General features: G+C 42.7%; 1 protein-coding gene across 5 annotated transcripts in view; it reads right to left on the bottom strand.

Moving 5' to 3' along the window:
* Nucleotides 1–1,106: 1,106 nt before the first annotated feature.
* SEPHS1 (selenophosphate synthetase 1) overlaps nt 1,107–15,405 on the bottom strand; it is a 30,102-nt gene continuing 15,803 nt past the window's right edge. For 3 of the 5 annotated variants that reach the window (XM_059184116.1, XM_059184118.1, XM_059184117.1), the window contains exons 6-10: nt 15,076–15,166; nt 13,040–13,139; nt 4,640–4,852; nt 2,870–3,039; nt 1,107–1,489 (exon numbers count right to left, since the gene is read on the bottom strand). In XM_059184116.1, coding sequence (XP_059040099.1) covers nt 1,439–1,489; nt 2,870–3,039; nt 4,640–4,852; nt 13,040–13,139; nt 15,076–15,166 — 625 coding nt within the window. In that variant the 3' untranslated portion in view covers nt 1,107–1,438. Of the gene's footprint in view, nt 3,040–4,639; nt 4,853–13,039; nt 13,140–15,075; nt 15,167–15,405 lie in introns of all 5 variants that reach the window. The other 2 variants (XM_059184120.1, XM_059184119.1) reach the window with 2 other exon arrangements.

Here is a 15,405-nt window from a genome sequence, read left to right as displayed (position 1 = left end):
ATTCAGATTTAACTCTTTTAAAGGCAATGCTAAATTCAGATTGAAACTGCTGGCTCATTCATCTAAAATCAGAACTTAAACATTCACATTTATTTATCATAAGGCATGCTTGGGAGACTAGAGTACTAATTCAAAAAATATTGCCCAAAAAGCACATATTGCTTACACAGTATTTTAGTCTCTTCCTGGAAAAAAATTACCGGACAGTCCATGTTTCCACACAGCCTGTGCAAATAACAAGCTAAGCTTGGATATTCTTGGGAAGTCACTCCTGTGGCCCGAAGGATGATTGAGCTCACCAGGGCCCCGCCTTTTCAGACTGTATGTAAAAAATTCGGTGCATTTTAACAAGTTGTATTTTTGGATGCAGCTATGCCATAGGACTTAAAGAAAATAAATCACTATCCCGAGATCAATGTGAAGTTTGAAAGTACTAGCAGGAAGCCAAATAATTGTCTATTAACTACTCACCAAATTTTAAGATACCTTACACAGATATTGCTAGAAGTCAAAGATGCATCACTGGATTCAAGAAACTTCCAAAATAACATGGGGTTTTTTGTGTGTTTTGTTGGGCCCAGATGTCAACCCCCAGAGTGGTCAAAATGGGCAAGAACGCTTCCAGGACAAGTGTACTGTGACAGCAGCTCCACTGTCCGTCCCTCCTTGGCCTCTCCTGGCCCTTGGTACCTAACTTCAGTACGCTCGGCCACGTGGGGGGTGTGTCCAAGTCAGACTCCCTAGACCACCCGAGCTCGGACTGCACATCTGTGGCGTGACTGGAGAATGTGCCTGGGACAAGCAGCCCCAGCTGATGCTAAGGGAGGTGATCTGGAATGCTCTCTGGGAAATCCCGCTTTAGAGACCTGTTCTTCCTCCTCAGGATCACTCGAATTATCCAGACCACCATGTACCCAGCATTTTCTAAATACTAATTTTCATGAAGATGGTTTCCTCGGGTGCATAATCTGCTTAGCTCCCTTCCTCTCAGCAGGCTTGCCACCGAGGAAATCAGCATTCAAGACACGATCAACATTAAAAAGAATTCAGTTAGTCATCACTAGTGAAAGAAAAAAAAAAAAAGCCCAACAGTCTGTTCACCTTACTCAGAGGTTTCCAACACATTTTATTTTTGTCGACCACTGGTCTTTAGCTTTTGAGGACCAACATCTGTATAAATCCCTAGAAAACGTCCAACGAATGTCCGTTCCGAAGCAGCCTTTTGGGTGCCGCACACCGTACTTATGGCTTGAGTTCCAGCTACACTTGCAAAAAGGCTGCCCTCTGGCTCCTGACGGAGGGTGCATCCAAAGGGAAGCCTCTTCGGGGGCGTCCTCTCCGCAGGGGTGGCTTCCTTTGGCAAGAAGATCTGTCGTCACGGCTTTGGTGCCCGGGCGCAGGAGGCATCAGAGACTCTCAGGGCCGGCGGCTGCTTCCCTCAGGCGGACACTCGAGGAGTCAGCGCGCTGCTTACTAACCGCGATCCCTCCTTATGGTTTAGTGGGTTAAAATAGAAGGAAGCCTCTGTTTTTAAGTAACACAGATAAACACCTTTTTAGATCGTCTATTTGTTCTAGCACTACAAAATTTAATTCAAGAAAATATAGGTCCCATGAAAGACTTAAAAGTTTTATAAAACTAAAATCTAGTTTTCCCCAATAAATTGTACTTTTAGCCAAAACCCTCCCAACGCTTCTCAAATGATACTAAAGGGGGCATCTGATTATACAAGAGCAATAAAAAAAATTAAATATTTATTTGAATAACAAGTTTCAGTTCGAGCTGCGACGTTGGCAATGCAGATTTTTAACACAGATCACAAAAAGCGTGCACAAAAACGTACTGGCGCCAAGGACAAAATAATGCTAAGATTTCGGCTAAAGAACTGCTGAGTTCAGGAAAACAAAAGGCCTGAAATCACTATACAAAATATAAAATGTAGTAACCACTACCATCCACAGAACAGTCTTTATTATTGATTATATTTCAAAATTATTTGTGTAGTTAATTATAGACTGAATTGTAAAGGAGTATTATTATACATAAACCCCCTTCCGGAAGGCCGATTCCTTGTTGCACGAGCGAACATCTAATTACATTGCAGTAAGGATCCTTGCTTGCTGTCCATAAAGAAAACAGTTAATAGTATTACTGTAAATATTAGGAAGGCTACAAAAAAAGAAACTAGCTTTCTTTTTTTGTCTTCAAAGTGCTTTCCATGCAGAGTTAAGCACTTGCCTTGCTGAACTGAATACACTACTGGGGAAATGTCTTGGGTCAAAAGAGACACTCTTGAATGAGGAGACCGGGCTTTACAAAGCAAGGACTAGAAGGAACCATGCAACCCTCTCACTCATGGGATACCAATGTGTCACTTACCAGTTCCATCTTTTCAGAATACCATCCAAGACACTTACAAAAGACCAGACCGAGAATGATAAATACGCACAAAATGGAAAGACACCAACTGCTATCTGACACCACGACGGGCATGTTTGTGCTACGGGAAAGCACCTTTAAAAAGAGCCTATGCGGCAAGAGATAAGTGTCTAAAGATTCAAAATGAATCAACAGTATTGGATAACAATATAATTCTCAACTCAGAAGCTGCCTCAAGATTAGGTGCATCTTCAGTTAATGTAACAGGAAAAAAAGGCGATGGATTTTATTTTATTAATTGCATCCACTCACAAATCGACCTAAGGTCACCAGATGTGTAGACACAATGAGATTTTTTTGTGGCCGTTTATAGTCTTTAATTGAAACGATGAAAAAGGAAATAGATCTATTTAAAAACAAAACCAAAGAGCTACTTGGGTTGAGATTAAGAGGTGGCCCCCGGGGTGGGGTTCACGTTCTGAGTGGCCACCTGCGGTGCGACTTCGATGATCCGGGGCTTGTCTATGATTCTGGCCGTGCGGTTGCCCTTCTCCACGATCCCAATAATCCATGCTTGGTGGCCTTCCCCGTATTTGGGAGACTTGATCTCTGCGCAGAACCGGGCGGCTTGCTCTCGCGGTAAACAGATGAGGAGGCCTCCTGGCAAAGGGAAAAAGAGAGAGAAAGGATCATCGTCTACTGGGATGCCCTGTTGGTGGTTTCTGGGCTGCTGGCTTTCCAGGGCACATCCACCCCCACCGCCGGCTGGCCACCAACCCGTTTCTGCCTCTAAGTGAGCCACCCTTTTCAGTCAACAGACTTTCCGCTGATGACACGGTAGAGCAATGTGCGGCTTCTTGGTGAACAGCTTACTCTATTAGAGGAACACACGCAGTGAACCTTAAACTCTGAAAATGACCTCGTGAATCCCTGAACATCGTGCACGAGTGAGGGGTCTGAGGGCTCAGTAACACACGTGGTAGCTACTTTCTTCTTCCCACACTGAAAGTACTTAAAACCGAAAACGAACTTTTCTTTTTTGACTTGATTTTCTACGTGGATTCCTCCTTTTATAAAAAAAGACTTTTCTGTATTTTTTTTTTTAACTTAAAAGTTAAGATCATGAAGAGGTGTATGTCTCAAAGTACTAAAGGTCCTGTCACTGGCTCTGTTGCCTCCAAAAGAGCAAAAGCATAAAATATGTTACAAAAGCCTTCACCACAATGTCGCTAGCTAGGACAGAAAATTTTACGTATTCTTAAGTAGAAATAATACAATCAGGAAAAAATATAGATCTATACTTATCAAAAAGTAGAAACTTCTCATTTTTGAGTAAAGGAAACAAAAGGAATTTGATGGTACTATTTGTTTGTTCATTCAACACTTATTCCAGGCCCACTAGGTGGCGGACACTGTTCTAGCCAGATGCGGAACCACCAGTTCCCACTGCCCGCCTGGAACTTTCTTACTAGAAACTAGATTTTGGTTTGTTGTTGTTTTAAGGACAGGAAACTGCAGGCTCTTGTAGTGGGAAGCCTATAGGCAAAGCACAGGCCTGCCTAGCTGGCGGGTGGGCAGAGCTCTGTGGTCTCGCCTCTGGCTGTACCCCCAGAAGCCCACTGAGGCACGGATAGAATTCCTGCGCACCGGGCCCACCCTAGACTGCCAAAGTCAGGTTTCCTGGGGGTCAGGTGTAGGCACTGGTATTTTTAAATCCCCAGATGATTTCACTGCTTTGTTAGGGCAGGGAAACTATGAAGTTTGAAAGAAAAGAGAAATATGAAAAATCGAAAAGAGTGGGAGGATATCCAGAGCGAAATACAAGAGTCCAGGTAAAGGGCACTCTGGAGACATCACATACTACCTCATTCTTAAAATAGCAATTTTGGACATTTTCTTCAAGGAAAAAAATAGCATGTTCAATGTAACCTATAGGGAATCACAGTTCATTCAAATGCTAAGTTTCCTAGGAAAGCTGAGGAAGGACTCATTTCCCCATATTCTCCCTCCCTCCTGTCCTGTCACCAAAAAAGCCACGGAGTTTCATGCCACCGGATCACACACAGACGGGCAGGAGTCGGGTGACCTACAGCCCCCGGGGAAGCTGAGGACATTCGTGTGAAGAAGGCCTAGGTTATCTGCCAGCACTGACCTCACACACAGTGGGGCCGTGCTCATGTACTTGGCTTCCTCCTTGTCAGGGGACTTTCCGTTAGCCTCGCTAGTTTAATCCTCAGGTCTGGGCCCAGGATCCTTGTACCTGATGTCTCCGGGCAAGTCCCGTGCATGAGGCCAAACATGTTTCCACAGGCCTTGCTCACAGCAGCCATCTTGGCCAGGACAGGAAGGTTGTGGATCACGAAGGACACCTCGTTCCTCTGCTGCTTGGCCAGGTTCTGCGCATGACCCAAAATTCCAAAGCCCGTGATATCAGTGGCAGCGTGGGCATTGAATGTGTGCATGAGCCCGGCAGCTAAAAGAAAACAGAGGAGCCATTTATTATCTGCTGACATAAATGAAGATGGACAAAAAAACCACCTTTCCTCAACTCAAAATTTTGCACACTTTGATCTCAAAATTGCAAATTTGTCAGGGTGGTGGCATACTGGAATAATGAAAATGTAATTTCTAAAACAAAACAAAAAAAAGATCAGAGCGAAGTTTTGAAAGCAGATTTTTTTTTTTTTTTAAGATATTACTTATTTGAGATAAAGCAAGAAAAAGAGAGAGAGCATGAGCCATGGGGAGAGGCAGAAGGAAAAGCAGGCTCTTCTGAGCAGAGGGCCCAACGTGGGGCTCAAACCCAGGACCCTGAGAACATGACCTGAGTTAAGGCAGATGCTTAACCAACTGACCTACCCAGGCGCCCTGAAAGCTTGTTTCTTATTCTACAAGAACCATTTAGAACTATCAGCAGCTTCAATCAACAGTAATTTTCCAGTAAACAAACAAACAAAAAATCTGTCCAGAAGAATCAGATCTAAGCCATTCTAAAATCAAAGAACAAGACTTTTTAAGACAGACGTAATTCAAAGCACTATTATAAGTGACTTGCCTAGAAGGTTAAATTTTCTAATTAAAAAAAATAGTTCTCTAGTTTTAGGTTTAAAGAAAATTGAGCAGAATTACCAGAGGTTCCCATATAGTCCTGCCTTCTTCTCCCATTATTATTGTTATTATTATTATTTTTTAAAGATCTTATTTATTTATTTGACAGAGAGAAAGATCAGAGTAGGCAGAGAGGCAAGAGCTTGATCCCAAGACCCTGAGATCATGACCTGAGCCAAAGGCAGACGCTTAACGCACTGAGCCACCCAGGTGCCCTGCCCCTTCTCCCATGATTAACATCTACATCTGTTACAAGGGATCCAAGCCATTACTGATGCATTAAGTGAAGCTCATAGTTTACATAGACACCCACTCTTGATGCTGTACAATCTCCGGGTGCTGACGAGTGTACGATGTGTCCCCATGATTGCAGGATCATATAGACTAATTTCACTACCCTAAGAATCCTGTGCTCTGCCTACTCAACCCACCCCTCTCCCCAACTCTTGGCAACCACTCATCTTCCAACTGTCTCTATAGTAGTGTCTTTTCCAAAATACCAGAACTGGAATCAGAATATTTTCTCTTTTCAGATTGGTTTTTCACTCAGAATGATGTGTTTAAGTTTCCTCCACATCCTTTATGGCTTGATAGCTCATTTCTTTTTAGAACGGAGTACTATTCTATTGTCTGGATGGACCTGTTTACTTACCCATTCACCTGCTGAAGGACTTCTTGGTTGCTTCCAAGTCTTGGCAAATATGAATAAAGCTAGGACAAACATCCGTGTGCAGGTTTCCGGGCGGAGAGGTTTCAGTTCAGTTTGGTAAATACCAAGGAGAACGATGCTGGATCATATTAGTGTTTATTGTAGGACTCTGTGGGGTATAAGGATTTTCTCCCAGTCTGTGACTGGTCTCCTTTCTTAGCGTCTTTCACTGAGAAGTATTTTTATAAAGTCCAATTTCTCAATTTTTTCTTTAATGGATCGTGCTTTCGGTGCTATATCTAAAAAAGTCATCACTAAACCTAAGGTCACCTGCATCTTCTCCGAGGTTACCTTCTAGAAATTTAACAGTTTGGGTCTATGATCCATTTTGAGTTAATTTTTATGAGAAGTGTAAGGTCACTGACTTGAATTTCTGCCTGCGAATGTCCACTTGTTCTGAGCCATTCGTTGAAAGGATGATCCATTCTCCATTGAACCACCTTTCCTCTGTCAAAGATCAAACTACGATTTTTATGGGTCCATCTCTGGACTGTGTATTCTGTTCCACTGATACATCTATTATTCTCTGACCAGTATCACACTGTGGTGATGACTGTAGCTTACACCGTCTTGGAACTGCTCTTTGGTGTCTGTCCTCCAAATGCTCTTCAACACTGTGTTGGCTATTCTGAGTCTTTCCCCTCTGTATATAAACTCAGAATCAGGGGCGCCTGGGTGGCTCAGTGGGTTAAGTCTTCAGCTCAGGTCATGATCCCAGGGTCCTGGGATCAAGGTTCGCATTGGGCTCCTTGTTCAGCAGGGAGCCTGCTTCTCCCTCTGCCCCTCCTCAATCTCTCAATCTCTCTCTCTCAAATAAATAAGTTCTTTAGAAAAAAAAAAAAAAAAAAAAAAAACCTCAGAATCAGTAATAACTGGCTAGGATTCTGAAGGAGACCACACTGAAACCATACACCAAGTTGGGAAGAAGTGACACCTTGATAATAGTGAGTCTTTCTATCCCTGTGCCTCGAAAACTTCTCCATTATTCACATCCTCTTTGACTTCTGCCATCAGTTTTACAGACTTTCTTCACATGGAGCACATACTTTGTTAGATTCATATTGAATTATTTCATTTTGGGGGGGTAAATGAAAGTCTAATTTTTAAAAAATTAAATATCTCTTTCTCATGAAATAAAATACACCCTACGTTTACAGGAGTACCCTGGAGGAAATGTGGGTTTTTTTGGCAAATATTCTCTTTGTAGTCCAACATTCTCAACCACAGAGGTGGAGAGAAGAATTGACATTTTCTGGTCCATCGTGGTAGTTAGGCAACCAGACATCCCATTCTGTTAATGCATTTGCCCCAGGGCAGTGGGGTAAGAAGCCAAGACCTCCACTTCAGAAGCTCTTCCTGGTGTCATCTTGGGAGAGCTTAGAGGCCCAGAGGATACAAGAGGACACACGCGGACTCCTAGTCAGTAACAGGGATTCCATTTTTAAGGTACTCATCACCACCTTGTCCCTGCAAAGGGAACTCCTGCCGCTAATATTTCCTATGGACATTTTAATGAAACACAGAAGCAGAGAAGAACAGTACAACAAACTCCTGTGTACCCAACAAAACCCAGCTTCATCCACTACCACCTTTCCCCTAGGGTTCCTTCTCTTCTGGACTACTTGTTCCGGGACGGGAGTAGGGTGGGTGGATCACTTTATTTTATTTATTTTTTATTTGACACAGAGAGATCACAAGTAGGCAGAGAGTCAGGCAGAGAGAGGGGGAAGCAGGCTCCCCACTGAGCAGAGAGCCCAATATGGGGCTCGATCCCAGGACCCTGAGATCATGACCTGAGCCGAAGGCAGAGTTTTAACCCACTAAGCCACTCAGGCGCCCAAAGGGGTGGATCACTTTAAAGCAAACCCTAGTCCTACCACTTCTCCTGTAAATATTTTGATATGTAGCTCTTAAGGAGTTACGTATCAAATAGATCTTAACCATAATACCACTGTTATTCCAACGCAATTAATATTGTATGTAACAGATCTCTCTTAAACCTCTGAATTTTTAAGCTTCCCCTTTTCTCCCCTATGCCCTCTGTTTGTTATGGAAATGGAGTCCCTAGAAGTTCCTGCATTCTGGATTTGGCTGTCCTCCCTGATGAGATAGATTCAAGTTCTTTTTTTCTGGCAAGACTACTTCGTTGGCAGGGATAAGGAGCACTTGTCACCTCCACTTGAACCTTTCACCTAATGGTTTTAGCAGCTGTTAATGCTTGTTGAGATTCCTTAAATCAAAGCGGGCAGCAAAAGTGGCAAGTGTGTGATTCAATCATTTCTCCTGCATTTATGAGAAGTGACTATTCTAAAGAGTTTAAAAAACAATTGTTTGGATTTCCTGAAGTACAGCCCATACAAGAAAGGTGAAATGTGTGACTGATTCCTTTAATTTATTTTCAGGATGCACTGGTGTTCTAGCAACTTCCAAAGGTGGTGGCCCAAAATGTTAATTATTGCTATGGTTTCACTGATGTTTAGGGATGTGCTTCCGCTGGCTTCAGTCACTCTCCTTGCTGATGTCCACACGGCCCTCCTCCCCATTTGATTGGCGGGAGCCTCTCGAGTTCTGGTGCAGTGACATGACCCCATCAGTTGACACCTCCATTACTTTCAGGCACAGGAGGTCCCAGGCTTATCTTCTGTACTTCCTTTCCCAGAGCTGGAATCAGCTGTTTCCCCAGGGAGTGCTGGCACTTTTTCGTGGGAAATGTTAATTTTCGGATTAGAATCTGGGCACTACAAGTTCATTACTACGGGCTTATTATCACTTCCAGGCTTGGAGATAAACATATTTGGGGGGAAAAAATAGTCCTGAGTTCATACTGATGATTACAAAGTAAAGATTATAGTTTTTAACAACTTAGCTTCTTCAGTCTTCTTTTTATTCTTAAAATCTTTGCTGCAAATTGTATTAACTTATTTGCTTTCAGGGGCGCCTGAGTGGCTCAGTCAGTTGAGCATCTGCTTTTGACTCAGGTCACGATCCTGGGGTCCTAGGATCAAACCCTGTTGGGCTCCCTGCTCAGTGGGGGAGTTTGCTTCTCCCTCTCCCCCGCCCCTCTCACCTGCTGATTCTCTCTCTCTCAAAATAAATCAATATTCTCACAAACGCAGGCCCGGTGAATACAATGAGATTTCTTTGTGGGATTTTGTCCCAAGGATACACATTGAAAATATCGGGCTCAAAGTGACTTGAAATAATTTTTCCCCGTGTGGTTTTGCCACTAATTTAATATGTTAGGCAGCTTTTAAAAAAATTTGGTTTAGAATTGTAAGCAATGTTATTTTTTACATAATTTTTAACCATAGAAAACATTCATTCTGAAGGCAAACTACAAAAAGTTCTACTTCCTCTTACATGGAACTATTTAAAAAAAAATTTTTTTTAATTTATTTATTTAACAGAGAGAGAGAGAGAGAAATCACAAGTACGCAGAGAGGCAGGCAGACAATGAGGGAAGCAGGCTCCCTGCTGAGCAGAGAGCCTGATGTGGGGCTTGATCCCAGGACCCTGAGATCATGACTTGAGCTGAAGGCAGACACTTAACCCACTGAGCCCCCCACGTGCCCCTACGTGGAACTACTTTTATTCGGGATTCATTTTCCCATTGTTCTTTGTGAAAGTATAAAATACATATTATTAACATAAGAATGCACAAAATGTAGCCTATCATATATGTTCTTCTGTCCCTTTCTTGTTTGATTATATCTTAGAGCATCCAGGAATAAAGAGCCTGCTTTCCTTTTAATGGCTGTATAGTATTCCACAGTGACCATGTAGACTAGACAACTCTGTAACCTACTGGTGGACATGTAGATTGTTCCCCTTTTTTGCAATTATAATTAGTGCTTCAATGCATAGTCTTATAGACCTGCCATTTCATATTTTGGCCACTGCAGCTTTGAGGCAGAGTTATATAAGTAGGACTGCTTAGGTCAAAATAAATGTACACATAATTTGCTACATATGATCAAATACTCCCTCATAAGCTTCTGCCATGTTGTCACTACCAGCTGTGCATAAAAATTAAGGACAGGGAATCTTAAATGCTCAAATACAAGGAAACTGAAAATTCCTACAAATAAAAATTAATCCATTACAAATCCCTTACTGTTAAATGACTTAACTTAAAGAATCAGAAAAGGGAAAAAGACTCCTTGTACAGTTTAAATTGCACAGGAATAGAAAGGAAAAGCCTTGGTGGTAAGTGAAGAGAGCATCGGGGGACAAAGAATTAAACAATTATGATGTTACTTTGGAACAGGGCCAAAGAAATAATCCTGGAATGCAGAAAACAAACTATGGAAAAATTTGATGCCCCAAAAAACTATTCAGGAGTGGGCAAAAGGTAAATTATGGTGTACCTCTCTGGTAGACCATCCAGGCATTAAAAATTGTGTTCTAGGATTATATAATGTGAAAAAAAGAACTCAAAAAGCAGACTCAAATGCAAATAAAATGTACGATAATCACTAGCTCAGAACATGAACAATAAAACATTAAGACAGTAAGCCCCGATCAACCACAGGAAAAAACTCTGGAAGGAAACACAAATATACAGTAAGAGAAGATGTTTTGGAGGGTGAAGACTATGGAAAAAGTTTCTTCTCTCCTTTTTTCATTTTCTAAGAACTTCTATAATCCGCGTGTCATATTATTACAGTAAAAAATATACATACAATAAATGGAAAGAGAAAACACATTACAGAAATTTTCTAAAAGCAGTGGACCACTGGATGCCATCGTGTGTAGGGCCCCCGGAAACAGTGAGCACCAGCCACAAAAGCCACAGCACCGCTGACCTCTTACACGTAGTATCCCAGAAGCCCTGTCCTAGAAAGTTCTCAGCGGGAACCTGAATGCCCACCAGCAGTAGACCACATAAGTCAGTCACAGAGTGGAAAAGTATACAGCGGAGAAAATGAATTAAATACAAGTACATATACCAGGAGTAACGCTCCAGAACGAAACAAGAAAAACACACAGGTAGGATTCAAATAAGCAAAAATTTTAAAACTAACTGCTTAAAGATACAAGTCTCTGTGATGAAAAGACTTTACAGTGTAGGGAATGAACATGAGATTCAGAGCAGTAGCTGGGTCTCCCCCGCCCCCGCCCCAGCAGCAGTCCTGGAGCTGAGTGTGGGAGGGGTAACTCCGGGCTTCCAAGGCCAGACTCTGTTTCTCACACCAGATGGTGCTGCATTGCTGATCCTGAAGCCCTGCACAGATTTTATAAAGTTCTTTTGTATAAACTTGGGATCTCATAAAAAAAAATTAACTTAAGAGGGGAAAGGCAAATATTGGGGGAAAAAAATGTTCTCACATTTTTAAGAACCTTTAAAACCAGAGTGTCAGTCATCAAGATCTTTTCAGATCTTTTCAGATCTGCTGGTCAACCCTAACATTTCTTCTTCTTTAAAACAACCGAAGACTCCATGATTAAGTATTACATACAAAATGATTTGGAGAAAGGTGAAGAACAAAGGGAATAAGACAAATAAAATCCATTCAAATGCATTTCTTTCTTTTTTTTTAAGAGAAGCAGAGTCAAGCAGACTCCAAACCCAGCAAGGAGCCTACTCGGGGCTCGATCCATAACCCTAAGAGACTGTGATCTGAGCTGAAATCAACAGTCAGACTCTTAAGCCTCCGAATCATCCAGATGCCCCACATTCAAATCCATTTCTGGTTGGTGGCTTAGGGAACCCTGAAAAACTAAACGAAGAGTGTTTTTTTTTTGTTTTGTTTTGTTTTAGTAGGCTCCATGCCCGGCATGGAGCTCAGTACAGGGCTTGAACTCACGACCCTGAGATCAAGACCTGAACTGAGATTGAGAGCCCAATGCTCAAACAACTTAGCCACCCGGGTACCCCAAAGAGTGACTTTTTTAAGGAAAAGATTTCTGAACTTCATTTTTCAAGTTACAAAATAAAATGTCACCCAACCCACATCCTTAAATACAACATGCCAATAATGATGAGAAAGAAAATTGGTTTTTCCAGAAAAAAAAAAAATCATAAAAATTTCCATCACTGAGCTTATCAACATTGATGAAATGTGGTACTGGAGAAAAAGCAGTGTTTACAGTTATACAGTTTTGGGTCTGAGAACAGGATCTGCCCGTATTAATGCATCTCCTCTCGGGCAAAGGGGAGAAAGAAGGTCGAGTTCTCATGATTACGAAAGAAAGGTCTGTGAGGCACCGTAAAGAAATCTAGCACGTGGTATACAAAGTGAACTCATCCGGTCCACGTTTAACGAAGACCTACAGTGAGATCGAGTCCCTCGTTCTTCGAAGCACCGGGGCCACCACAGGGAACAAAACCAGTGGAAATCCCCGCCCTCTGGAAGCTGACATTCTACATGCTGGCTCGCTTCTAAAACATCTGCACAGAAGCTTTTCTAGAAACACTTCCTCTGGCATGTCAGAGGTCAGGCCTTCAAAGACCCAGGAGAAGAGCTTCCTTCTTAATTACACAATATGCCTGATATTTTCTACATCCATATGAAAGCCAAGAAAGGGGGGAGGGAGCATAAGATGCTTGAACTGTATCAAGTAATTCCCTTGGCAAGCCTTGCTGCTTTCTAGAAGATGAACTGTGGTTCTTGAACTTTCCTGTTTCATTTTAATCTGCTTTTGAAACCGTGTGGTACACCAAAGCACTCGCTCATTTACGGTGCATAAAGACTGTGGAACAGCCTCAATCTCTTACTTAACTGTTCAGAGACGATAGATAATAATACTTGAATGTGTCATAAGCAGTAGTCCCACTAAAGCACTGTGGGGCCCTGAGCAAGTTACCGCTCCGTAACCAGACGAGCCCTCCCACCCCAGTACCTGTTCTGTTGAGCCTCGCCATGTTCATCATTGCCTCCTGGTACGCCAACTCGACGTCTTCTTGGGTGACCACTAGTTTAATCTTATTCCATTTTTCAGGCTAGTAACAGGAATAGAGGTTAGGAGGAAAAGGGGGGAAAATGTGATTAATCTTCTAACCACTTGAAGAAAAAGAATACTTGGGGGGGTCATTTTCTGGGGGTTTGTTTACCTAATTTTGTACATAAAGTTAGGTTTCCAACTTCTTGTGACCAGTGTTTTAGGTGCCCCCATTGGACGCTGAATCATGCAATCTTTTCTGTTTTCCACCCCCCTCCTGTGGTCCAGTCGTGCAGCTTCCTGGCCACATAAGCCCAGCAGGACACAGGGCTGCAGAGAGAGGCTGCGCGAGCGCCAGGGTGCCTTCTTCCCATGGAAGGGCGCAGATCACTCCGGGAATAGTTCCCAATGTCCTTTGCCGCTCTCCTCTAACAAGCTGATGACCTGCATTTTCATACAATTATACTTTTACTGTCTTTACCTAAATTCTGCATTGAGCCATCCTGACGGACAGACGAGGGCGAAAACAGCTTTGACTACGTGTGCCCTGAGGACAGTCTTGGGTAACCACAAAGGAGGTCACAAAGGTCAGGAGAAAATTAGTTTCCTTTTTCCTCAGTCTGATTTCCAAAGACTCTAGCATCATGATACTATCATCCTGCTCCATGAGTGGCCATCATCCAGGCATCTGGTTTTTTTAAGAACACCGAATAATCCACCACCCAATGCAGTCACTGAAGTCCAACCATGTGCTCCTCCCTTAACCCACAGGTCCCCGAATCTCCCCCAGAGCTAACAACTAATTAAATTTTAAATTCATCTTTCTCCTACCATACAAAATGAAGTATTCTCATACATATAGATGCCAAAACAATATATTCTTTGGTTGCTTCTGACCTTTATGAAAGGGCATTATGTGTTTATGTAATTTTTGGATCTTTCTCTTTTCAATTCTGAGCATTTAAGAAAACAAACAAACCAAAAAAGTAAAGGTGGTGTCAGGTCGGGGGTAGGGAGAAGGACCCCAAACCCCTCATCTTAGAGGCTCCTCTGCTTCCTTGCTAAGAGACTCCGATCTCAGCAGTCACACGGAGAGTTACTGTGGACTGCTGGCCGGTTATGGCCTCCCGATCTGACTTAGAGATCGAACTTGATGGGAGGTCTCCCCTCCTCACTGGATGGAAGGGAAAAGTAACTCAAGGAAGTGGCTCAGAGATTTTTCTCTACTCTGCCATAACTAGGAAGATATATCTGCTTGATCAATAACATAAAATTATTATTCGTTTTCAACTGTTTCTCAGAAATGGTAGGTTCAGATGATAGCGGCAGAAATTAAAAGCACCAAGCTATGTGAGGATAAGCTACAACTGTATTAATTTTTGAATTGTGGCAAGGAGAAGATCCCTAAATGAAGTGTGATCATAGCTCAGCAGAAAAGTGACTCAGGATAAACATCTTCATATTCTAGAGGTTTTCTCTACAAGATAATTATTTATCAAAATGTTTGAGTTACTTATTAGTTTAAAAAGACAACACAACCAAATACCTCATGAATAAAATTAAATTGTCAGCAACGCTACCTGTATTTATACCCCCAAACACTACACTTTCCATATATTCTCCTATGATTTCTTTTAGTGATGCTTAAGACATGGAGATAAAGCACTCGATATGTGGAACTCTGATTTAATAAAAGAAGACAGCCTCCAGAATCTGTGAAGGACATGGCTAACACTCTACTCCCTGGTGGTGGAGCTGAAGAAGCTCATTTCTGGAAGCCAGAGTGAAGACATGGGGACGATCTAGGTCTGAAACGTGCGAATGCATCTAAGGGGCAACGCTCGCTCCGGAGCAGACACGTCTCGATAAAACGTACTCCGGCACGAGCAGACCAAGGAGACACTCGTCCGATCTGAGGAGCAGAGTGAACGCCCTGCTCTCCACACCCATCAACATGCTGTCCACCCCGCCCCCACGGCAGGCGGTCCTCCACTCACAATGTCCAGCCACTGGTGCACGGCCACGGCCACCTGCGTCCCCAGGGGCTTTGTCAGCACTAGCACATCCCCTGGCACCGCATTATCTGGCCTGAAAAGAACAAGTCAGTTCAGTGTAATCAAAGAGGTAACTCACTAGCAATAGAACAGGAGGAAGAAAAGCCTGGTAAAACGGCAGTAGAATCTTCATTGCGACTTGCCACTGAGGCCATTGCTAGAGCAGAAACACTGAAAGGACTGAAGGGTCTGCAAATTACCTATAGGATCGTCCACACCCCCAAGGAGTGGACGAAGAAGCAGACCACAGCCTTCGAAGGCAAAGGTCTCACT

This window comes from Mustela lutreola, chromosome 8 (assembly GCF_030435805.1).
Source record: "Mustela lutreola isolate mMusLut2 chromosome 8, mMusLut2.pri, whole genome shotgun sequence".
NCBI classification, from domain to species: Eukaryota; Metazoa; Chordata; class Mammalia; order Carnivora; family Mustelidae; genus Mustela; species Mustela lutreola.
Note: the sequence above shows the minus strand (reverse complement) of the source record. Positions and strands in the feature narration are given on the sequence as shown.